At 50.1% G+C, this 25,787-nt stretch overlaps 1 protein-coding gene across 1 annotated transcript; it reads left to right on the forward strand.

Annotated features, from left to right (window-relative positions):
* The first annotated feature begins 14,673 nt into the window (after window positions 1–14,673).
* On the forward strand, window positions 14,674–25,620 carry LOC136305110 (serine/threonine-protein kinase PAK 3-like). Its single transcript, XM_066208498.1, has 10 exons — window positions 14,674–14,752; window positions 15,135–15,172; window positions 15,617–15,739; window positions 16,315–16,656; window positions 19,613–19,725; window positions 20,364–20,481; window positions 21,325–21,430; window positions 21,871–22,067; window positions 24,031–24,168; window positions 25,537–25,620. Exons 1-10 carry the CDS (start codon window positions 14,674–14,676, stop codon window positions 25,618–25,620), a joined length of 1,338 nt encoding a protein of 445 aa, XP_066064595.1.
* The last annotated feature ends 167 nt before the right edge of the window (window positions 25,621–25,787 follow it).

Genomic DNA, 25,787 nt, shown 5'->3' on the forward strand with positions numbered 1-25,787 from the left:
GTGGCACTCAGGCACCTGGACAATCACCCACACCACCAGAGTTGCCTGCAAAAGAAGTTGCCATGGAGAGCGCTCAGTGCGAGGTGTCCATGTGGTAGGGCCCCAGGGGAGACGCAGGGAGAGCAGCGGGCCTGGTGGCCCCTGAGCCTGCCCTTAGGCCAGGTTTCAGCCCAGGGCCTGAGGCAGGGAGAGGATGGAGAGCTGCTGGAGAGGCGACCTGGGGGTGAGCAAATGCCCAGAAACTCACAGCCAGAGCAAAGACGCCCTCCTTGTCCCCATCCGAGGTGAACGTGCTGTGCAGAGGCCAATCCTCCATCACACAGAGCAGTGTTGGCAGAACCTTCTCCACTGTGGGACTCGATGAGCCTATGCTTCTCCAGATCATTGCAGCAGCTCTGTGGGATCAGAGCTCTGTGTCAGGGGCATCTCAGCCACACTACCATGCCCTGTGCGGCTCTGGGGGCCGGGTGACAGAGCCCCGGTGCCCTGAAGGGCAGGGAGGGAGCACGGCAGCAGGCTCGGGAAACAGAGGGGCCCGAGGGTCCCGGACCTGTCTGCCGCTCTGGCAGAGCCCATTGCACAGGCCGTGCAGGGCCATGGTCCTAAAGGCCGAGGAGGCCTGAGCTCTCCAGGCAGGTGGGCCCATACCTGTCACATGTTGGGGCACAGCGCAGGAGGGTCAGCACCACATCAGCTGGGTGTTCTTCGGCCAGCCTCATGATGTTCATGGGCAGCCTGGTATCCACATTTCCATGCGATGCAAAATTCTGGTGCATCTTCTTTACAATGGCTGGCACCTGGAAAAGGCATGGGGAAGACTTGGGCCGCTGTCTAGGAGAGCAACTTCACCAGCTTCCCCCAAGAATCGCTTCCCTTCCTGCCACGCTGTGCCGGCCTCAAAGGCTGAGGGGGCCCAGTGGCCGTGGCTGGAGATGACACACAATCCTGGGAGGCCTCTAGCCCCAGCCCCAGGCTGTTTACCTGCTGCTCAGAAGGAATACCACTCTTCTGGATAAAATCCACGGCGGGAGCAGGAATGGCAGTGGGAGTGGCCGTGGCGCCAGTATCTCTGATGCCCTGAGTCTCTCCAGTGTCAGCCGTTTGGAGGGCCACAGCCTCAGCCACTGCCTTGTCAGCCCTTGCCCTTTGATCATTCAATGCAGCGTCAAAATTTTCTAATGGCTCAGCCAAATCCGTGTTGACATCAGGCTCTGCCTGGGGCTCGGTCAGCCCACAGTCAGGCTCAGCTGAGCCCTCAGCTGCCGTGCTGCTGGTGTTTCTACGCCGTATGCGCAGGAATTTTCGGATCATCTGCAGGAGAACAAAGGACAGGGAAGAGAGACGTGTTCCATGGAGTGCTCCAAGCGCGGTGCTCGGCTGAGCAGTGACAGCAGGCCCAGCCCAGGCGGGGATGGCTGCAGGTACCTTCAGTGTCCTGCGGAAGCTTCCACCGGCAGGCCTCTGCTCTTGTGTGCCATCCATGGCTGCATCTGGCAAAGAGCGAGAGCAGCCAGAGCTGAGGGGCTGCGGGAGAGGCCGGAGAACACAGCCCAGCCCTGCCCTCCCCAGGCTGCGATAGGGATGGGATGGGATGGGGCCACATTGGCTGCAGCCATCAGCCCTGTGGCCCAGCTCTGCCACTCACCATCCTGTAGTGTCTGGATCCGCTCGGGCTCTTCAGGCTCTTGTGCTGGGGTAGCTCCAGGGCCTTTGCTTTTTTTCCCCCTGAACACTTTGGACAGGCCGAGAATTCTGCCCGCCATGCCACAGCACCTTTCAAGAGAGATGCCTCAGGAAAGCACTGAGGCAACAAGTTGTGCACTTGCGCCTTGAAAGCACCTGTGGCAGAAGAAGCCTCAGGAAGGCTGCAGGACAGCAAGTCCTGCACTCTGGTCTCAAGGGCTCCTGCCACAATGACAGGAGGTTCCTCGTAGACGATTCAAGCCACCAAATCCCACAGTCCGGCCTGGAGGCCACAGGCCACGGGGATAAGAGATGACTTGGAAAACCTCCGAGTCACCAAGTCGTGCAGTCTGGCCGTGAGGTCAGCTGCACGAGTCACTCCTCGTAGAAGCTCTGGGTCAGGCACAAACGAGTGCGCTGTGCGGGGGCTCCTCACAGCACCGCTCTGGCGCGTCCTGTCCCGTCGCCTGCTCCAAGGAATGTGGCCTGGCTGCGTCACTGCCAGCACCTATGTCCCCACGTGTCACAAAGGGTCCTTGGACACCCTGTGCCATTCCAAGCCACGGTGACCGCGCTGCTGCACCGCGTCACAAAGGGCCAATGCACACACTGTCACCTGCCCTGGGGCCGCTCCCAGCCCAGCCAAAGTGGCCCAGGTTGGAAGGAACCCCTCACCCCAAGTGTCTAAGACAGCCCTGAGACAGCATTTTTCGCAGCGGCTCAAACCGTGGGCAAACGCTGCCCTGCTCTGCGGGTTCAGGGCAGCAGAAGGAGCCCCCAGGGCCGCCGATGCAGCCGCAGCGGGAAGGGCACGGGGCCTCGCACAGAAGCTGGCACGGCCTCCCTGGGACACGTCCCAGCCGGTGGCCGTCCTAAACCTGCGGGTGTGACACAGACGAGGAACCTGTGGGCCGGGGCACGGATGCTGCTCTGACCCCTGGGGCCAGGGCAGCGCTGAAATCGGCAGGCGTGACGGAGCCCCCGCCCAAGCAGAGCTGCCGCCCCCTGAGCCCTGGCAACGCTGGTACCATCTCCTGCCCCAGAGACCTGTGCCCCGGGGCGCTTCTCTGCCACAGGGCAGCCAAAGCCAACGGGCCCTGGCGGCTGGGCTCCTTCCTACAGGGGATGTTGGCAGGAGCACCTGGAGCAAGTGCTGGCAACACTTGGTCTCTGTCAGAAGCTCTTACTCCATGCTGAAATTGTTTTCTACTTGGAGTGATTTCCTGAAGCACAAAATCACCCTGGCAGCAGAGGCATAGAAGGAGTTGGCATTTAAGAATCCTCAATTCAGGAAAGCTTTTCTTCCCGTTACTCAACTCAAGTAGTTGCAAAAAGTTGCCAACTTCCTAAATTTATAGCAATGGCCTGAGAACCTGATAGATTTGCAAGCTTCCTTCCCATCTCAAAGCAGTGTTAGAAATGATCAGAGCCAATTTCCAAACTCAAAGATTTAGTTAACAAATTTGAAAAGCAATTTCGGGAAATGCTACGATAAATCAGGACAACATGGATCCAATGTTGGGTGGTCAATCCGGGAGCAGCAAAGGGTGCTTCTCCGGAGTACTGCCCACAAATTCGGGGTCTCAGGGGAGGTGTTTTAGACCATTGTTCTACCCTGAGGCGAAAACAAGATGGTAACAAAGAACCCGAAGAACATGACATCGTGTACATAAGAGAATCATTGAAATGTCTGGTGTCCGCAAGGGGTATCTGAAAGAGTTTCCTGAGAAATTGAAAAGACGTCTGCATGAAAAGTCTCCGAATCTTCTGTCAGATGGTTTCTGCCGCCCTCCGCCCAGATTGGTGTGGGATCTCCCGATGAACTGTGAAGATGTGGTCAGCCCATGCTTCATGGGACCTTTCCCGCTTATCTCTCTGGCAGATGTCCAGGTAACACCTTAGGACTGTGAAAAGACTGTGGTATGCAAAGACAGGCCCTGGAAGTGTTTCCAGCAATTCAGGGGATTTTACCTTCCACTGCAAAGTTTTAAGACACACAGTTTTAATCCAGGAATTTAATACTATGTATCTATTACAGCAGCAACACATCTGCGTTAAGGTCATCCACTGCATGTCACTTTGCAAAGCAGAAGACCACACAGAGGCAAAACAAAGGCCTTGCTTTGGTTTCAAACATTTTCCTAGGAAGGCATGAGAAGAACCTAATTCTCTTAAGGAATCAAAGCTCTCCAGGAATGAAAGTCCACTCAGTGTTACAAAAGTAGCCCAAACAAATGAGTAGATTGCAAAAGGGCTAATCCTCCCCCTGCTCCAGCTATGGAAGTGGCCAAGAAAGTAGAGCTCTCCCCTCTTCTTCTCTGCAGGAGAAGCAGGATGACTAAGAGAAAAAGTCCCAGCTATTCCTTCAGTCCTCCATCACCAAAGCTGTGCCATAGCACAGGTGCTGCCTTCAAAGTGACCCCAGTTCCAGCCTAGACCTCTCACCTTCCAGACAACTCCTTCCCCAACACGCCCAGCAACAGCAACCCCAGCTCAACACCCTGCCAAGACCCGCAGCTGTCCCCATGCCTGCGCAGAGCTTTCCCAACCCCCAGGTTCCCTGCACGTGCCGTGGCATGGCACTCAGGAGGATGTGCTCCAAGGCCTTCCCCGCTAGCAAGCTCAGGCTGCCAGGCCTACGGTTCCTGGATCATCCTTCCCACCCACCCTTCCCGTGCACGGCTGGTCCATTTGCGCTCAGCTCCGACTTGGCCGCTTCACCAGGACTGCTGCTAAAGGATGGAGAGCAGCCCGGCAAGCTCCTTCTCCAGCTCCCTCTTTACTCTCGGGGCAGGTAGAACATGCCACAGGAAAGCAAGCAGTGCCAAAAGACTTGGGCCAGCATCAGGCACATTGAGGAATGAAACAAGGCCTTTGTTCGATGGAAGGAAGCACAAGCAATTGACAGAAGTGAAGAGGACTTAGCACAGATATCCAGAAGTCCTTAGCACCAGTTAACATCAGCAAAACCTGGAAGCCTAACTTGACATGAGAGTGACTTGACAAAAAGCTTGAGACATAGCCTTTGGGAAGACCTAAGGGCGGCTACAGAATCAGCCCTGTGCAGGGAAGGCATGAGGAAGATAAGCTGCTTTGGTGCGCTGAGACTCCTCCTGGCCAGCAGGTGGACATTAACTTCAGGTCTAGGATTCTGACGCAATGTGTTTCCTTCTAAGCCCCTGCCTATGGAATCACCTCAGCAGTCTAAAGACGGAAGGGATTTTTGATAGAATTCCTACAGAAACCCACTGAAATTTGGACGTGGCGAAGAAGCCTTGTGCTGGGGTGCAGAGCCCTAACCTCCTGCCAATAAAAGAGCTCTTGGTGGACAATGCATTTGTCTGCTGATTTCATTGAATTCTAGAGACCTCTCAGGACTGCTCTATCCTGAGGGAAGGCCCTTGGCCTTGAGCTGTAGGCACCCGCGCAAGCTTCAGATCAGCTCCCTCAGCTTCCAGGACCTCTCTTGGCCGGCATCCTGACGGGGAGGCAGGACCGCTGCCAGGCACTGCTGGGACCCAGCAGGACAGGACCGGCTGTCTCGTGTCCACGTAGCACCCCCTGACACAGCCAGGGTCATCCCGAAAGCAGACAAGGCTCACGTGTCAGTGGAGAGGGGCAAGGAGCGCTGGGCTCCTCTCAGGGTGTCTCAGCTGGGCCTGCTCCACAAGACGCCCCCATTTGAAGGCCTGCTAATGCCCAGCTGCCAGAAATGCCTGCCTTGTTCTCTCCAAGATGCAGAGGAAGAGGCAGGGAGCAGGGCCCATTGGGAGGCAAAGCTTCCAAGCCTTTTCTGAGGCCACGCACACACCAAGAGCAGGCAAGACTCTCCCTGCTGCCTGGCCCACACAGCCCAGCTTGGTGCTGGCCCTCTGGGCCGCAGCAGCCTCCAGCAAGCAAGAGGCAAATGCATATTGCCAAGAGTTGAAACACAGCAGACAGGTAAGACGTGAGACGTGTGTGCTGGAAGGCCTTTGAATTCACAGCTCTCCAAGACAGCTTTGGGGCTGGCAGCTGGACAGAGATGCTCCTGCTCACACCTTGTCACAATCCGCTTACACAAGCCGGGTTTGTTTTAGGGGTCTCAGAGCGCAAAAGACACTGTGGGGGACAAACTCAGTTTACTCAATCACAAATGCACCTTTATTTAGTGCCAACAAATGCGATAGTGGGGAGAGAAAATAGTAGGAAAGACAGAAAGGAGGGGAAGGGGATTATAGCTTCCAACATGGAGGTTCGAGTCCTCAAGGCTTTTGAAGATGCCTATAGATGTGATCTTCTCCAGTGGGGATATCTCAAAAGTGAGCGAGGGTCTCCAGGGTTTTTATAGTCCTCTCCGAAGCAACAGGCAGTTGGCCAAACAGGTGGGAGAAATCATTGCAGTGTGTTCACTTAGAGAACTCAGAACAAGTCGGTCATCAGCAGGTACAGTGTCAACCAGTACAAGTCAGCAGGCGCAGTCACTTCACCGTGACTTGCCCATTGTTTCTGCTCAGGTTCTGATGTTCTGATATGGATGCTGGGTTTTTCCATCGAACACACCTGCAGGCAGCACTTGGCCGACATCCCACCTCAGCCAGGCCAGAACTTCAATGTTGAGATTTTAAAGTCCCTTTTAGGGGTTTCAGTCTCTGTCCGTGACGATGGTCGTGACGTAGATGAGGGAACTTCAGGCCATCTCGTACACCACCCCGTGACTCACAATTGTCGTCAAGAGAGCTCCTTCAGCAGGGTTCCGTAGTCTTGCAAAGTCTTCAGGACTCATCCATGTTAGTAGCATATCCTGGAAAAAACAGAGACAGTAGAGAGCGTGTATGAAAGAGAGAGAGAGTGAGAGAGAGAGAGAGAGAGAGAGAGAGAGAGAGAGTAAGAGAGAGAGAGAGAGGAGAAATAGGAAAAGGAAATAGAAACAAAACAAATCAATCAATATTGATTAAAACAATTTCATCAAAATAATCAAAACAAATCATCAAATTCCTTAAAGTTATAACAATTTTCAAACAAAAGCTTAATTTTGATTACAATATAACATAATTAAAACAAACAACAATAATCAAAACAAGCAACCAACTAGTTCAAATTAAGCTGCTGTTGGAGGTCTAATTTTCACTCTTAGGGTAGTACGTCTTGTGTCAATAACTTTGGGAGTGTCTCTTGCAAAAGGGGTATTGATTAAACTGTGCGCTTCCATTATAGATGCCAAGTGGGTTAACTTCTTCATCATTTTCCAATTTAGGATGTATAAAATGATTGCTAAGACAAAACCAATCAAAACCAAAACCGAAAGAACAACAGGGGGGTGACACACTCTGTTCAGGATACCTGTGGCAGCAGGTGACCACCCAAAAAGGATATCCCACCACCTGTATTCAGCATCTTTTTTGACCCTTTCTAAAACACAATGTATTTCTTTCACATCATGATGGACTGTCACCAAAGTGTTCTGTCCATTTTTCTTGACCTTTTCCAAAATTCCTACTAAGTCTTCGTGAAGCAACAATTGCTTAATTAAAGTCAGATTCATTCCAATGGGGGCAGATGTTATCCGGTGAAACAGGGTAAAATGTGATTGTAAAATGTGATAGCATGTAACTGGGGCTGAGCAAGAAAAGTCACATCCTGTAATTGGGGTAAAATTGCAGACACAAAAATTTGAGTGATTTTTAAGATTCACTCCTATTTCTTCTACAAACACTACATCACAAGCAGTCCTTACACAAGCACGTCCATTGCCTATATACACAAGCACTCTTTCAGGACTTTCGTTAGGGTGTACTTCAAAATGACAAATAGTTTGCTCTGTGTCCAAACAAATGTCTTGAGCTATGATTGCATTACTCTCACAGATGAACCCTTGTTTTTCACAGACAATACATGACTCTAAATTAACAGTTTGCCATTTCTCACCATTTTGATAGGCCTATTCCCTATGCTCGGAAAGATAGAGGACAGCTCTATCATGATTCAGTCCTAATGCAATGATGGGGAATATCGAGTGCAAAAAGGCATTACATATGGTTAACACAAAAGCTGTGACTGTTGGTATTGGGGTTACAAGTAAAGTTCACCAACTTCCACCAGGATTGGAATTCCTTTTCAAAATCATTTGCATTGTCCCAAATTATTTTCTGAATTTCAGTAGGAAAAGTGCCTTCTTTTCCTTCCCTTATGATTGAGGCAACAACTGTCTGCATCCAAAGGTGTGTCTGGGTGCAGCTAAGAGCCAAAGAAACATTGTTTTGTGTAGCACCAAGTGCATCGATTAACATTTTGTGATCATTCACATTCACCTTTTCCCAATTTGATAATGTGTTTGATAGCAACCACTGATGTGTCCCCAAAACCAATAAGGACAACTGCAATGGTTGTTGTAATTCGGTCAAATCCCTAGTTGTAGAAGCCAATTTGTTCATTAATACCTCTAAATCAATACTGTTCAAAATTCCCAATTTAAGATATTTATCATGGTTTATATGGCCTTCATGTCCCTCGGAGTTCTCCTGTAAAAAGTAAGCACAAGAGAATCTGCCACCAGAAGGCAGAAAGTTAGAATAATGGAAATTCTCCAATGTGCATTTATTCAATACTCTTTCCCTAGAGCATCAAAGGTTACCCATGTGTATTTATTCAGAGGGGTTTTTAGCACTAGTGGTACCTCTCCCTCCGTGGGGAGGTCCACCAAAACAGGTTGTCCAGGGTAACGTGCTGGATTCTTGGAATCACTTGGTCCCCGTAGTGAGGGAACTATGCTTGGAGCTGTTGGGCCAAAAGGAAAAGCATCAGTAAACCAAGGATTTGCTGACTGTTCGGGGGAAAAGGGAGGGGCTATAACTGAGGCAGGTTTGTCTTGGATGCTATCCAAGTTTTCTGCTTCTTGTACTGCCAGTTTTTCCACAGCTCCTTCAGTTATTGAGAAGATGTTACAATAATGTTCAATCTGAGCATACCACTTTCTTACTGAGGCTGTCTGGGCCACCCCATCAGGTGGGGGAGTCCCAGTAGTGACTGACTTAAAAACTTGGAAAGGTCTTCTCCAAACAATTGGTTGTTGTGGTACAATCTTCTCTACTTCTGTCAGAGCTAGGCTAACCACAAACAAGCCTTTTTCCCAGGTAGTATACCTCTTTTCAGCATCTCTGAAACCACGGGAATAAAAACCAACAGGCCATGTCGGACCCTCAGGACCCCACTGCCATATGTGTACTGACAACCCTGAGGAAGCAAATCCCCATTCTACCTGAAAAGGATCTGTTGGGTGGATAGGGCCTAGGGCCTGATGAGCTGTGGCTCCAAAAATCAACAACTGTGATGCCTTTTCCTGAGAAGGGCTCCAGTCCCATTTTACTCCCTTTCTCAACAAATCATAAAGAGGTCTGGCAATTATGGAAAAATCTGGAATGTGTTTTCCCCAAAACACTAATAATCCCAAGGCATGCTGTAGATCTTTCCTGGACTCAGGCACTTTAATTTGATCTGAGGAGGTTAGGGTGTCAGGTGGGATACATGTCAGACCTCCTTTCCACCGGATACCCTGAAATTTTACTTCTTGAAAAGGCTTTTGTAGTCTCTCTAAGGGGACCTGCAAACCAAGGCTTTCTAAGTGGGAAGTTATTTTCTGTTGAACACCCCCACTTGCTGTGTTTTATTGTTAAAACTTGTGCTAGGGAGTACTGTGGCTTGTTGCCCAAGGCTTGTGGAAGAGGAGGTGCGCTGGGTTGTCGGTTGGATGATTCCGACACAATAGGTTTGGGACAGGGCCAATTAGAAATTATTTTCGCCAATTTATCATACGGCTATTTATCCATTACTCTCGTGGAACTCCCCTTTTCAGCCCTAGCAACCACAGCTGCTGCCGGTTGCAAATTTGTTTTCCCATTTCTGGGTTTTCATTAGGAGAAGCAATGTGCCTGACTCCTGTGTTTTTCTGGTTTGTCCTCTGAGTACTTCACTGGTCCATATTTTCTACTGTAACTTATTAACTCTTCTGCTACCTCACTCCATGTCCCAACTTTATGACTGCTGTTACATTGTGATCTAGGAGTTGTGAAAGGTGAGAAGTCAGTGGAACCAGTTTGATCTCTTGTATGTCCAAGAAATCTTTCAAGTCTATCTACCGGAGAGATAGATGCTATTGTTTTCTGAAGAATTGCTGTTGGTTTAAGAGACTCTGGCAAACCTCCAATTAGGGGGGGTCATAATCTCAGGTTTTACAGGCTGTTGCAATGGTGACTCATAGCCAGGGATTGATTTCCATTCATGTATCATTTGCAAGCACGCCGCTTGGTGTATGTTTTCTAGGAGTTGGTCTGAGGTGCCAACTATTGCCAGAGGGTCGCCCCTCTCAAGGGGGTTTAACCCCCCTGCCCAGTAAGCTGCACGCTGTGTCAGGGACCATGGAGCAGGCGTATTTCCTGTTGTTAAGAAAACTCCATGTCCCCAATAGCCACTTGCTTCTTGTTCACTTAATTTAATTTGGTCACCCACAGTGAGTGAGACTCTAAAAACATACTCCGTCTCTGATTCACTAGGGAGGCGGGAGTATTCTTTCTTTAATTGAGCTAATTCGGTGGCTGTGTATGGTACTTCTTTGGTGGTTATGTGGGGATCATGATCCTCTTCATTTATATAATTATATTCTGTTTTAATGAGAGGTCTCAAGTTGGAGCAACAGTGTTCCCCACAATTTTGCATGTGTACTAATTCTTTCTGAGGATATATTTGTTTAAGGCTGTATGTCTCCTTTCCTTCTATTTCTGTGGGTGAATCTGCAGATTTTAAGTTTTTACTTCGCCCTTCTGCAAGGGAAATCTGCAGCAAATAATTCTCATTTCTTTCCTGTTCTAATTGTTCTTTCAAAGCTTCTACCATATTTAGCAGGGATTCTATTACTGCTTTTTCTTCACTTACCCGTTCAAAACGGGTTTCTATGGCTGCCGAAAGGCAGGCCCCCAAAACTGAGCAAAGAATGCTTTTATTTCTGCCCAGTTTGTATCTAGCATCATGTTGCAAAGAATATATTCTATCTACAATGTTTTCAAAGTTAAACCAATTATTCTGTGCCCACCTTTCTCCGTCTAGAGAAAGTCTAGCACCATGTTTTGCTAACAAGGCATAAAATGCATACTTATCTTTTTCATTCATTTTGTGAAGGGACCAAAACCACTCTCAGGGAGGTACTCTTCAAGTTACACCAAAGGCACAGCTAAAACGGTGTTTCCCTTCACTTCCCTGGAATGGGCGAGGAGACCAAAACTGCCTGGGAGGTTCACCTTAGTTACAAATAGTTGTCTCCTCAACTACACTAAGCAGCCCAAAACACAAAAATTAACTGCAGTCCCATCTTTTGCACAATGAGATCTTTCTGAGAAATCCTGATGACAGGGAGTGCTATTCGCCGGGGTGTATACAGTTTGCGGGAATTTTCCCTCGCCCCCCTTGCTTTCTAACAGCGCTCACCGAAGTGGCGTGCTAGGTGCTGCTGAGACGAGGGTCCTTCCCCTTTTACAAACGATATAAAACCCGCAACCCCTCTGTCCATCAAGATCCTGTCCGTGACGCCACTTTAATGTCACGATCTGCTCACAGAAGCGGGGTTTGTGATGGTCCGTTTTAGGGATCTCAGAGCGCAAAAGACACAGCGGGGGACAAACTCAGTTTACTCAACCACAAATGCACCTTTATTTAGTGCCAACAAAGGCAATAATGGGGAGAGAAAAGAGAACAGTAAGAAAGACAGAAAAAGAGGGGAAAGGGATTATAGCTAGGATTAACGTGGAGGGTCAAGTCTTCGAGGCTTTTGAAGATGCCTATAGACGCGAGTGTCTCCAGTGGGGTGATCACAAAGTCTGTGGTTAACTCAGGGCTCCTTAGAGTCCTCACCGAAGCGACAGGCAGTTGGCCAAACAGGTGGGGGAAATCATTGCAGTGTGTTCATTAAGAGAACTCAGAACAAGTCGGCCGTCAGCAGGTACAGTGACAACCAGTACAAGTCAGCAGGCGCAGTCACTTCACCTTGACTTGCCCAGTGTTTCTGCTCAGGTTCTGATGTTCCCATATGGATGCTGGGTTTTTCCATCGAACACACCTGCAGGCAGCACTTGGCCAACATCCCACCTCAGCCAGGCCAGAACTCCTGTGTTGAGATTTTAAAGTTCCTTTTAGGGGTTTCAATCTCTGTCCTTGAGGATAGTCGTTAGGCAGATGAGGGATCTTCAGACCGTCTCTAACACAGAGATGTCGCAGCACAGCTGGTCTGTAGCTGGACAAAATAAATCTGGTCATAAATCCAATTGGGCTAACCTGGCTTGTTCTAGAAACAAATCCCTAGGTCAACAATTGAACTCAAGCAGAGACCTCAGACAACCCCATCCGAGCCCTGGATGCAAACACATCACTGGCCAGAGAGCTGGGCAGTGCAGAGATCCCAACTAATCAGCTATCCAAGCCTGGGAAATTCAAAGCCCCTCTAAAAAGAAGCTGTGAACAATAAAAGGAGCTGTTTGCTGACAACCTTTGGTGCGTGCTGTGTCATGTGCCTGTCTCCAACCCACGACCCTCACGTAACAGGAGAATTCTGTAAAACGCTAATTGCAGTGGGTTTAGGATGAGGTCAGGCTCAGTGGGAATGCCCAGGTTTGGGAATACAGCTAGAGAGCCAAGCTGGGAGCACTGCTTGGAATTGGCTGGTGTGAGCAGCAGGAATGTTGCTGGCTGGAACATTTTGAAGAGCTGGAGAAAAGAAGCGTTTTGTGGAAGGCCACCAGCTGCCCTTTGCCAGCAGCAGAAGGTGTGAAGGTCCTCTTTGAGGGCCGTCTCTGCACAAGGACAGCCTGGCCTTCTCCAGTACCCAACCATCTTTCAGGCTTTAGGGCTCGCCTTGTCCCTCACTCTGGAGAAGCAGCTTGCTCTTGGAACTCACATATGCACAGTTTCTGGCTGGATTACTTTGTCTTACCACAGACAGCCCTGGAGACAACACTGCATTGAGGCTCAATCCGCAATAAAAGGGGATTTTGTTCCAGCTTTTCCCTCGCACCAGTGAGCAGCAAGCACACCTGGGCCTCCTTCAGGTCTCTGTGTGGGCTGGTAGTCAGCTTCTGTTGGCAATTTAAAGCTTTTCCTCTACTTTTGGCAGCAAAGAATGAAGCATACCCAGGTGCACCCAACCCCAAGTTTCCCTCTAAAAAATGACAAATTTCATTCTCCTCTATTCAAGCCGTCAAGAAAACAAACTTTCTTGAGTGAGCTGGGCACAGTGTCCTCCAAGACCATTCACGAGTAGGACATGTTCCAGGGGAAGACTGGCAAACCCAGAGTTTACCCATGCTTAGGAAACCTTTGCAAAACCTTCCCACCTCTAGTGGTGTTGCAGCCTCCTGAGCTCCTGGAGGCCCCAGTCTCCTCAGGCACAGTTTGGACAGGAGGGGGACGGTTCAGTTTCTGAGACGTGGAGACAGGAGAAGGAACAGGCTGCAAACACTGGTACAAGGGCAGGGCTGCTTCCATTTATGGTGCCATGTGGCAGCACAGAACCTTTGATTGAATGTGTGGGAGGTGCTGAAGGGCAAAAATTCTCAGTGATAAGGACATCTTCACTTATCATAGCAAGGGAAGTGAAAGAGAAAGTGCAATCTATCTTTCATGGAAGCTGTTCAGTTTTTAACAGATTATTTTTGCTGAAGACATGCCTAGGCAATGGTGATTTTAGAGCATTTTGTGACTCTCAGAGTTATCCTCACACCGGTTTTGCCACATTTTCTCTCTTTTCTTTCCTGGTGAAGGATTTCTCCTGCCCAGCTGGCTTCTGGTTGGAGTTCTACACTCTGGATTCCCCGAGTTTTCTCAGCAGCCTTTGCAGCGAGTCCTCAGCCAACGTGTGGCTCTGCTGCCATCCCAAATCTGTGCCTGCCTTGCCCAGCCAGGGCACAAGTGGGGCATGTGCTGGGCATGGCTGGAGAATTGCAGGGACAAAGTCCTCCACTGTTGTGATGTTCCGCCTGGTTGGCTCAAACCTTGTCACTCCACATTGAACCCTGCCCCTATTGCTTTGGTATTGGCTCCTGCCCCCAAAACTCCTCCCTTGGCCCTTCCCCTTCCAAGCTACTGCAAAGGCACTGTGAGGGGTTCTGCTTCCTGCTCGGGGTTAGAGTTGGAGTTTGCCTCAGGAAACGATCCTCAGAGGGGCACAGCTCCCGGGCCCTGCGGGCAGAGCTGCCTTGCCCAAGGACAGCCGCTGTGGCGGCCGGGGCAGCTGCACGGCCCAGGGCCAAAGCCCCGCGGCACCCTCAGTCCAGCCCGCCTGACCGGCCCTGCGGCCTCACCCGGGCTCGGGGCTAGCAGCAGCAGCTCCCTGCTCACTGCTGGAGCTGGTGGCCTTCAGCTTCTCCCCGCTGCCTCCTGTCAGTCCCTGCCTGTCCTCAAGGTCGGCAGGGCAGCCGTGGCCAAAGTGGAGCCTCTGGAATTGGTTCCACGGCCTGGCAGAGCTGCCCCCTCAGCCCCCTGTGTCTCCCCGTCCTTCAGCAGCTCCTCAGGGGACAGCGCCGGGGGCCACCGGCAGCTCCCAACGCTCCAGGGACACCCGGGGCTGGAACTGCTGCTCCGCCCGGCCCGGCCGCCAGCTGGGGCTGGGCACAGCAACAGGGGGCACAGGGGGAAAAACAAGAGCTGAAACAGGCAGCCGAGGAGGGAAAGAGGTAAAAATGCAGCCTAGGCCTACACAGACATCAGTCTCTCCGTCGGTATCAATTCACAGACCATCACAGAGCATTTGCTTTGTGATGTCAGGGCACGGTTGCCACGTGGTCGTGGTGACATCCGAGGTTGTCTTGGTGCACGGAAGGCCTCAGGGGTGTCAGAGCAGCTCTTGAGCTTGCTCAGCACAGGAGCTTTTGTCCTGCACTTGAGTCTTTTGTCAGTGGGCAGCTGAACACGGAGAGTAGCCTTGCTGTTCTTTAGTGTTAGAGTTTACAAACTTGCACAGCAGCTGCCACAATGATTGGGCAGCTTGCAGCTGTAGTTTTCTCTGTTTATGGAGTCGGATATTCCTGCTATTTCCTGACACAGCTGGCACGTAAGTAGAGGTTTCCCCTGGGTGTCACCTAACCTGGCTTTTGTATGTCTTCCTGTTCTTTCTTAGTGACTGAGTTGATTTGGAAACAGAAAGGCCATTTGGATGCCGCTTGGGTGAAGCGCTGTCAACACGTTCAGCTCAAAAGGGGGTGTCTGTAGCCAGGGCTGTGCGGGCAGCATTTGCAAGGGAGCCTGCAGGGGTTGTGTTCCCTCCATGAGAGAGTGTGTGGCAGCAGAGTCTGTCATTTCCTCCCTTTGCTGGGTCAAGCGGGACAACTTTGAAAATGTGGACTGGGAGGCCTTCTTGGAAGGTGCTGTAAAAATGCTCTGGTTGTCTCCAGCGTTGTCAAAAAATCTGGTTTATTTTCCCTTGCCCACTGCAGGTCACCTGAGCCGAGTGTTCAGAGGTTCTGATCCTGAGGTGAGTAAGAAAGGAACATTTGATGTTCCTGGCGTTTAAGAATTGTGCAGCAAGCTGTCAGCTTGGCCTGTGGCAGTAGAGTGCAGAGGACCAGATGAGCAGGCTGCAAGAAAATCCATTTCCATGTCTGCAGCAGCAAGAGCAAAGGCGTCACTGGCTATTTCCTAATTTTCCATTTCCTCATTTTCCATTGCAGAGCTTCAAAAGAACTAAAAGCCCAGTTTTGCAGGGAGAAAGTTGCCCCCACATAGTAGCCAAGGGGGGAAAATCTAATTCAGAGCAATTGGCAGCACAGTTGAATCAACCTATTTGAATTTAGTCCGAGCGACTTAGAATCCCATTGCTCTTAAGGTCGATGATTTGTGCTTAGTACAGCCGGTTTGAGGGCTGAAGAGAAGGAAGCTTATAAATGAGCCTGTATCTCACCGTCCTCTCTGTCCACAGATCACAGAAGCAAGAGCAGACTCTCCTCTGGCTCCCTCTGCTCCTGCAGAAGAGGCCAACGAGGAGCCAAATGACCACAGGCCTCCAGCAGCGGTCACACCACAGCTGGAACTTTCCCAGACAGTAAGTGCCACTTCTGGAGGGTGCTGTCTTTAGTGCAAGGCAGAGGTGCAAGTTTCTGCCCAGCCAGCTCTCGCTGCTGCTGGCTGAGGATGCTGAGTGCTGCAGTGCTGCCAGGACCTAGCATTTGCCCCAGCCAGTGACAGCTGGGCAATGGGCTTTGATCTGCCACGTTGAGGCACCAAAGGGCTGGTGCTCCGCGTGAGCATCTGGCTCAGCGAAGCTCTATGTCTTGGCTTCTGCAGAGCTATAGCCCAAGGGCGCACGGGCTCCTTCTGGAAGTCAAGAGATTTTGTTTGTTTGTTTTCCTACTTGGGACACCTGTGTTTGGCTTCTGGAAAGTTTCTGTAGTTTTCTCGAGTCGTTCATCACTTCTACAGAGTCTTTTGGGCGCTCCAGTTGTGCCCAGCCTTGTCACGTGCAGAGATTGGCACTGGGAAAGGAGGTTGGCAGTGGAAGCAGAGGTGGGCAGGGACACAGAAAGAAGTGGCTGAGCGAATGTGATTTTGAGGCTGAAAGAGGAAAAAGCTGAGCCTGATGGCAGCTCCCTGTCACTTGCTCTGCGTTTGTGTGTGCAGAATCTCAAGGCAGAGCCACAAGCAGAGCTGCCTGAAGCTCAGAGTGACATCAAGGCAGTGAAGAGGAGGAACACAGAAGACATGATGGAGATTCATCCTCAAGAGGAGATGCATCTCCATCAGCAGAGGGGACATCAACAACCTCAGGTGAGTGAGAGAGGTGAAGCTACTCCAATGAGGAAACATCCTCTCTCACTTTATCTTCAGAATGACAAGGAACAGCTGCAAGCAGGGCTGCAGGAAATGGAGGCTAGGATCAAGGCAAAAGAGAAGAGGATGGAGCAAGAAATGGAAACAATGAGAGCCATACTCAATGCCCTCCGTCAAAGTCTTCAAAAGCAAGTGAGTGAAACAGCAATAACTGCCACAGTCACCAAGCTGGTGCTTTCTGCCCTTCTTGCCTTTCCACTGCAGAGCAGCAGGCAAATGGGGTGATGCCTCTGAGGGCCATCCTGCTGTAGTGTCTGTGGCAGCCATTCTAAAGGACATTTCCTGGTGTCTCGGATCTCAACTGCTGCCCTGGACAATGGAAGTAGTCCTTTGGCCTTTTGGCCAGCAGTCATCCAAACTGACTCCTGCTGGCCTCTTCTCGCTCTCCTCGTTTCTTGTGGTGTTCTAACAGTGGAACATGGTGCCCAAGATGGAGGATGGAAACAAGCTGTCTGTAGCCCTTGTAAATCTCTTCTTTCCCTTTGCTCACAGCTGATGACTCTTGGCTAAGAGGGACAAGCTGTAGTCTCTGACTGCTTTGTTCTCTTTGACTCGAGGTGGAAGTGTTGACATCTGGCCAGGCAGCCTGCAAAGACCTCCTGCAAATGACTGAGAAGGAGGAGCCCCAGGATCGGCGTGAGCCACAGGAACTGCCTCCACCAGAAGTGCTGCCGGTTGAGAATGACCTGAACGTGGTGGAGGACAAGAGCACTCCGTGGGGGGAGGTAGAACATTTGAACAGGGAGCTGCAAGTGTGTCTGCAGCCCTTGGAGGGGGAAAAGAGGGAGGAAGTGCAATATGGTCCTTGGGAGGAAGTGGAATATGGTCCATGTGGCAGTTGTCCTTCAGAAAATCCCTGAAAATGGAAGATGAATCTGGCCATGAACTCCAGTAAAACCAGCCTTTGGCTTTGGCCCATCCAGTCAAACGGGAAGTGGATGTGCAAAAACTCCATTTTAAGAGCCCTGCGTGTGGCAGGCTGACAGCATCTTCCTAAGGGCTTGCATTTGGGACGGCATCTCAGGGTCATCTCTGCCAGCCACCTTTCTGAACCAAACTCATTTCTTCTCCCAGATCTACACAGGCTCTTGCACCAAACCTGCTGCAGCAGGAGCATTGTGTCAAAGAGCCTTTGCTCCCCAAGCCGAGAAGGTGAGCCCGGGCAGTCGGTTCATCTGCAGCGCTGACACAGCTGCTGCTCAGCAACAGCAGATCGAGGAGGACTCCCTGGAGCTACTGAGTACGTCTTGTGTATATCTTGTCTGGGGGACGGTGTCTTGTGTGCACGTGGCAGCGTAGCTGGACCAAGTGGTCCTCCTCAGTCTGATATCACAGGGACAGTTAGGATTCCCCATAGGAACCTGTGTAGAAAATCAGTCTCTGCTGGCCATCTGTGCTTCAGAGCTGTCTGTCTGTCTGTCTGCTTCTTGTTGTTGCTGTTAGCCAGCTCACCACAAAGGGTTCAGAGCCCCACGCAACGGGGCTGCCGTTTTAGGTGTCTCCTGGAAGCTGGGATCTCTGCTTGAAAGTCAGCATCTTGAATTTTGTTTTCCTCAGGGACAGTTGTCAGCACGGAAAATCCCATGACAAAATACATCAAAGTCGAAAATATCGGCAGCGGGTGAGTCCAACCACAAAACCATAGGCCAGGTGTTTTCCTGGTGGAGTATCTATCAGGTCTGAAGTCAGGCCAGCTGCAAACGTGTTCAGACACTGAGGCTAGACTGTCCCATCTCTCAGTACCAGTCAGAATTTGTGAACCTGGCCAGAAGGCGTTATCAAAGACATCTCCACACTGCCAAGGTCTTGCCTGCAGTAGGCAACAGGACCTGGTAGATCTCCTGGTCTCTCAAGTGTGGGACAGCTGTGTGCTAATTTCCTTTGCATTTTTGTATATCTATATTCAGCTGGCCACACTAACAGAGGGAGAATGATCTTGCTTGCCTGAAAGAGGAAGCCTAGCCCCTATCATAGCTCTCTTTGCAAGAGTTTGCTGAAGGAAATATTCCATGGTCAGGATTAGAACTGCACAGTTTAGAAACTGAAACCCGAGAAGAAAGAAGAAACTCTCTTTCTGAGCTGAGACAGTAAACCCCAATGCTTCAGGCCCAGTGGCCATGCACTTGAGAGCAAAATGCATCATCTGCCTTCTGACAGAGCCCTTCTGCATCCTGCAGGTTCTAGGCATTTCCAGCAGAGATCTCCAGTCTGGGCTGGCTTTCACTCCAAGGTCTAAACGGTTTCTCCTTTCTTTGCTGCTCTTTTGTTTCTAGGACTTTTGGAGAGGTTTGTAGAGCGCTCGACACTGCCACAGGAGGAGAGGTAAATGTCAACAGCCCCCACAGACTCTGCTGCTCTTGGGGGCTTTCCTCTCTGCTGTCAGCTGTGGCTGCAGCTTTGGCTAGAGCTGTGTTGAAAAGACACAAGAAGCACAGACTTGTGGCAGCCTGCCAGTTGCATTTGGGACAGTCTTTGTCCTTCTCAGCTGCCAGAAGGAAGGCAAGGAGGGTAGTGGCTCCTTTCACTGAAGGACTCGCTCACTTGCTGAATTGCTGAAACAACAGTTGTGCCTCCTCGAGCATCTCCCTGCTCTTTGGGGCTACAGCTTGAGTCCTGAGTTCTCATTTCTGACTGTCAGCAAATACATCTGAATGTCACTGGTAGTTCCCTTAGCCACCTGCAGTGCTGCACTTAGGAAGTGCCCTTAGGGAGAGAGCTGCAAGGCATCCCTAAAAGCCCTAAGCCCTGCCCATAGCCGAAGAGGTAGCCACAGAGTAGTAAGGGGCAGATTACTTCTGAATCCCAGAAAGAGCAGCAAAGAGTGTGCTCAGAGGTCTGTGGGTGATAGCTGAGACACCCTTGTTACCAAGTGGACAAGACAAAGTATCAGTGACCACGTGTCCTGTGACTGGTCCCCAAAGGAGCAGAGAAATGGGCTGTTGGAATGTCAGTTCCTAATTACTCCTTGGTCTAATCGCAAGGCACTTTGGCACAGCTTAGCTGTGTCATTCCAAAACCATGCGCTGCATGAGCGTTGTGGTCTCCTGCCACCAGCTTGGAAAGTGACTGATTTTCAATGTCATTTTAGGTGGCCATAAAGAAAATCAATCTCCAGGGACTGCGGAAGAAGGAATTAACCTTCTCTGAATTACTGGTCATGAAGATGAATGGGAATCCCAACCTGGTCAACATTTTAGACAGGTGAGTTGTTGTGCTTCTGTCCCATGAATGTTTGGTTACCTCTTGCAGAGACGCAAAGTAAAAACCCACTTTGGTCACTGGCAGAAAATAGAGCTGTTAATTATTGGTTGATTCTTATTGCTCTGTTCATCTGCCATGGATGGGAAGAGAGTGCATCTTGCCTGCATGAGTCGTGCCTGGCATGTGTAGTTTGAAAAGTGTTCAAAGACCTGGATCAATCGTATCTAAGTAAATCAACAGCCTGCAAGTTCAGTGCTGCCATGTTGTTTTGGGGCTTGATTTTTTTTCAAGTATCTTCTTAGGTGCGGATAAACGAAACAAGGATTTGCCTTGGATTGTGTCTCCTCTTTTCCATGGCTTTGCATGGCAGGAAGACTAGGGGCTTTTTTCCCAGAAACATGCAGCTTGACTGGTCTTTTATTTGGCCTGTTCCTAAACTGCATTTTTCACTTGCTGGCATCTCCTTTTTCACAGCTCTGCCTTTCTCCTTGAGACAGACTGCAAACACTGCACAACCCAGAGGCAATGTCATTCCTTTTATTCTCTCCTTGTCACAGAGGGACCTGGAAACAAGAATCAAGCACGAGACCAAGGTAGCCATGCATGTTTATGTCTATGCCCTTGTTTCCTTCTTTCAGCTACCTTGTCAATGAGCAATTCTGGCTGGTTATGGAGTACGTGGATGGAGGCACGCTGAGTGAAATCATCAGCAAGGTCTGCCTTTCTGAAGACGAGATGGCAGCAATCAGTCGTGAGGTCAGGGATCCCATCTGTACTTCTCAGGCCTTGGGCAGGGTGGTCTGGGAAACTGGGCTCAGAACTGGAGTGATTCCATGTGCCAGCCTTTGTTTCTGTATTGCTGGTGTGCTATGGGCAGGCAAGAGCATCTCAAGACAACTGCCTGCCAGGGCCTCTGCACTCACTGGACTCTGATCCTGTACTCTTATCTCCTGCTGTTGTATTCTCGCTCTGTTTCTTGTATTTGTATCTGCCCTTCTCCGCCTTGCCTCTTTAAATGTTTACCTCAAGCCTGTCTGCACTGCATTCCTTGCGTGTAAAAGCCAAGGTGGTGGCAGCAGGATTTGAAACAAAGTGCAAACAAAAGAGAGAGATTCATTTCTCACAGTCCTAAGCTGAAAAGGACAGCAGTGCAGCCAAAATGCTCTCTGCTCATGGAAGGGAACTGCTGTGATACTTCCAAGTCTGTGCTGAGGCCAGCAATAAAACCTTTGTCATGCAGCCTCCCAGCCAAAAGTGATCCAACTTGACAGCAAAGGGAGGGACATTTTCTTTCTTGGCAACCCTCGTTTGACCTCTGCATGAAGAGAGCACATGCACTGCAGCAGCAGTCATTCTGGCTGCTTTGCAGAAGGCAGTCTACAAAGGCAGTTGCTGCTGCTCTTCCAAAGGCTGGCATGCCTCTCCTTAGAAAGGTGCTGCTCTGCTAGTCTTGGAGCAGCAAGCTCTTCCTCTCGCTGGCACTGTGTTCTGCCATGCCGCCCCATTCCCCTGGAGAGGGAATTTTTAGGCTGTTTCCTTTCTTGTGTGATGAAATCACTTCCCTAAGTTTCGCCCTCCTGTTTCTGTTTTCTCTCTCAGTGCCTGCAAGGATTGTATTTTCTTCACTCGAAGCACGTGATCCACCGAGATGTGAAGAGCCACAACATCCTTCTGGGAAGCGACGGCTCTGTCAAGCTGGTTCAGTGTATTCTTAGTCAGGTGCAGCGTTCCAAGCACGCAGAGCGTGGGGCTGCTTTGAGTGACTGCCAGCTCCCCAAAAATGGTGCTGGTGGGAGTGCAGGGGCTCCTGTTGCAAGCTGAAGGCAAAATTGCAACATGCACAGAGGTGTGACAAGGAACCACAAGCAGTCAAGAGTGGCGTGGGTCTGTGTCCCTTCCAGAGGGAGAGAGCTACAATCTAAAGCTTCAGGGGAATAAAGGACACTGCTGTGAGCAATGTTTAGAAAGCTGGCATTTTTTTGCAGGTGGCCAATACCACACTTCCTGGGCTTAAGCCCCGAGGAAAGGAAGTGTGGACAGTGCTCCAGGAGATTCAAGAGCACATTCTTAGACTGAGAGCGGGGAATTCTTTTCTTTGGGTTCCTAATTTGAGGTGGTTTTCATTGTGTGTTGTTTTCTCCACAGCTGATTTTGGCCTCTTTGCTCAGCTCCTCCCTGAGCAAAGTAGGCAGAGCTCAGTGGCCAGGACACCTGGGTGGATGGCTCCTGAAGTTATGAAAGACCAACCGTATGGCCCCAAAGCAGACATTTGGTCGCTTGGAATCGTGGGCATTCACATGGTGGAAGGAGAAGTTCCTTCCTGGAATGAAACTCCTGTCTCGGTAAGGTGCAAATGCTCACCGATCCCGCTGTCTTTCTCAGCTGTCCCATGTTGTGTGTGCCATTGGACAAAATCCCATTGCCATCTGCTGGCACCACTTGCAGCTCTTTTTAGAAGGTGGCCTCCTAAAAGTGTCCCCTGCAGCACATCAGCATCTGCTGTAGCTTTGGTTGCATCAGAAGGGAAGTGGAAGGTCAAGCAGTTCAGAAACCTGCCATTTTGCCCTCCAGCCATGCCTGACATTTGCTTTTTGAACCATGTTGGAGCTCTGTCTCTGAAGGAAAGGAATTTTACTGTGGAATGGTTAGATATGTTCTTAGTACCCTTGGAAAGGGAGGTTTAATCTTCGCAGTTTCAATTTTATAGACAAAGTAAGAAAAGAGGAAAAAGCCAAGGAAAACCCCAGAGAAAAAGAAAAAGGAAAAATAGCAAAAGCAAGTGAAAAAGGGAAAGAAAAAAAAAAAGAAAAGCCAAAAGAATAGAGAAAAAGAAAAGCCAAAAGAAAGATCAAAAGAGAAAAGAAACAATCACCAAGTAAATCCCAAAGCAGTCGTGCTTCCTTTTTCCTTTTTTGACCACAGCACAACAATTTTTCTCCATGCTGTAGCATCTTTCCCAAATCCTGTGAGTTATCCAGATTTTCAGCTTTTCAAGACATCTGTCTGGGTGGCCTCTCTAAATTCAGGATGTGTTGCTCCCCAGCTGCAGTTAGAATTGTATGCCGGACCCTGAGCTGTTTCTGGGTACTTTAAAAAGTTGATGGGCTTGCAGTCAGGTGCCCGTGGCTGGGATCCAAGGGGTGCGGTTGACGCCGCTGCTGTTCCTTTACCGTGGGAGCAGGGACAGCCCTGGGTTGCACAGTTGTAATGACAGGGAGCACTGCAGCTCCCCACCATGCCCAGTGGCTGAGCTCAGCTGCAGAGGGACACGATCAAAGCCCCTTTGATCTCACCTCTGGCGGTGTGAGAAAAGGAAAGCAAGCTGCCATAAGTATTTGCACTCAAGGGGAGTTTGTTTGCTGGTTTAGGTTTGGAAATTTTTCTCTGGATTGAAGAAGATAATAACAAAGTCTCTTTGGTCACCATCTATTTCAGTGCCAGCAGCACAGAGCTGTTGGTATTGTGATGGGCATTTTTACAGAGACCAGGTCAGAAGCCTCCTGGTGTCATGCGCAGAGCCTGCCGAAACTTGCCGTTCTCTGCCCGGCACTTTCTGCGCTGGGCACACCATGAGTGCATTGACTCGAGTATCCAAATGAGCATTGGCTTATCATAGGGATGGCACTTCTCCTTCCTCTGATTTGACCATGAGAAGGTTTCCTTTTGCCACATAAAGAAGCTGAAACTTGCAGACTGCGGACAGACAGAGCTGTAGGTGTCTCCTCTGTGCCCAAAGAGGCATTTTCATGGCAAAAGATTGGTGCAGGCATCTTTTTGTGTCTGTGTTGAATAGGAGATTCCAAATGTTTGTTTCCTTCCCCGAGGAACGCCTGGTGGATTTCCTTTCATTTCTTCCAATTCCCATTGTTTTCTGGAACAGGACAAAAGGCCTGATGAGTTTTGTTTTATGGCAGATGTGCGGAAGGGACCAACGAGCAGTGCAGAGGTGCCTTTCATGTAATAATCCTTGGAAATAGTAGGGTTAGTTAGACTAGCAAAGTGCCTCTTCTAAAAAGCCTGTCAGGCTGCTGTGAATCCTCAGAGAAGGAAACATGCTTTTGCTGATGGAGTTCCCACTAACTACGTCAGTCAATGAAATAGCTGCCAAAGCAAGATCTGCTGGATGTTGGAAATCTGTGGCTGCATGGGCATTGGGGTTTTTGTTGGTACAGGAAAGTCAGCTCTGCCTCTCGGCCAGGGCACAAACTGTCGCTGCAGAGTGGAGCTTAAACAATGGGATCTGGGAGGGCAGTTGCAGTTCCAGGGAAAGAAGCAGGTGGAGCCGGGTGTTTCCATTTTCTCCAGCCTCAACTGCTGATAGCCACTGGAGGGAGACCAAGGCTGTGGCAGCCCAACCTGTTCTTGCCGCGCACACGTCACTTCCTGAGCTGCTGCCTGCAGACAGACGAGGCACGGCGCTGGTCTGCCAAGGAGCTGCTGCAGGTAAAATGCCAAGGGGCCGCAGGGGAAACAGTGTCCCAGGGACGGGCTCCTCCTGCACTGAAGTGCAAGGCATCAGATGAGCTCCCCTCCTCCTCACTTCCACACTTGGTGCTTTCAAATGAGAACGCTGAGGAATCCTAGAGTGGCCTGGGCTGGCAGGGACCTGTAAAGTTCATCTGGTCCAAGTGGCCTGCAATGAGCAGGGACATCTTTGAAGAGATCGGGTTGCTCAGAGGCCTGTCCCATCTGACCTTGAATGGTTCCAGGGACAATGCACCTACCAGCTCTCAGGGCAACCTGTGCCAGTGCTGCACCATGCTTTGAGTAAACAGGTTTGTTGTTAGACCTGCTCTGACTCCATCCCCATTTTGTTTAAAAGTATTAGCCCACTTGCTATTGGAAGTGGACCTATGTAAAAAAGTCTTCTATTTTCCCTCAGAAGCCACTTTGAAGTTTTAGAAGGTGGCAATAATGTCTCCCTGGGGTCCATTCTTCTTTCTTCAGGCTGTATAAGTCCAGGTCTCTCAGCCTGTCTTCAGAGGACAGGTGCTCTGTCCTCTGACTGTTTCTGTTGCCCTGTTTTGTAATTTGGTGGGGTGCTCAGTTCTATCTAATGGCAAAAGAGTTGAAGCAGAGCAATGTGGAGAACAGAGGCATGAAATAGTGGTGGAGGAAGCATAGGAAACCAGTCCCAGCCAAGCAGTCAGGCATTTGGCCGTGGGCAGAAGGGGCTGTGGAGGGCTCACTGGGAGCCTCTGAGGGGTTCTGGTTTGTACCCCCCCTCCACTCTTGGATGTTTCTGCCACGCAGACAGGGACAGCTGAGGGTGACTGGTCCCAGCCCCATCTGCTGCCTGGCACGGTCAAGCCGATGGCAACTGCCCCAGGGTTTACTGCCAGCTTGTGTGGCAGAGAGGGAAGTGCAGGATCCAGTGCCGCTCGGCTGTCCCTGCTGGGAAGGAAGGTGCCAGCCAGCACAGGAGGGGCAGGGCGTGGAAAGGTAGGCACTGTTCCGTGTCCCTGTGGAAATCAGCACAGTGCCTGTCTTTCAAAGAGAGGGACCTATGTGAGTCATAGAGGTATCCTGGAAAGAGGAAACCCCAGGGAAATTTCTAGAGCAGCGGCAGGGCAAAAGTCCCATCAAGATGAAGACACCAGAATAAACAGATGAGTGGGATTCTGGGCCAGGTTTGCCTATGATGCCAAGGTCCTCATACGAAGCTGTAGGTGCAGATTGTCCCACTGGTCGTGTTTCTGGCTCTTTCTAGAAACCAGAGGGACCCTGATTGAGCCTGTGAAGCACTAAGCTTGGAAAGTCATGGTTCATTGATTTTTGGTTTGTGTTTTTTATTTTCTTTCCTGTGGACAGCATCCGTTTGTAAGATCAGGAAATTCAGCATTCACCCTGACACCGCTGATCATGGCAGTGAAGAAGATAAAGAAGAAGGAGTAGACATGAATGTGACATTCATGTAATGACTGGTTATCTCAATAACCACCTTAGAGAAGGCTTGTAGAGTAGGATTATAGGTTTGATATTCTATATTATCTATATAGAATAGGGTTATGAGGAAATAAAATTGCTGAAACGTAAGCTCATCTGAAAGATTCCGTTCTTTC

This window comes from Chamaea fasciata, unplaced genomic scaffold (assembly GCF_029207755.1).
Source record: "Chamaea fasciata isolate MVZ Bird 193981 ecotype frontalis unplaced genomic scaffold, bChaFas1.0.hap1 SCAF_283, whole genome shotgun sequence".
Lineage (NCBI taxonomy): Eukaryota > Metazoa > Chordata > Aves > Passeriformes > Sylviidae > Chamaea > Chamaea fasciata.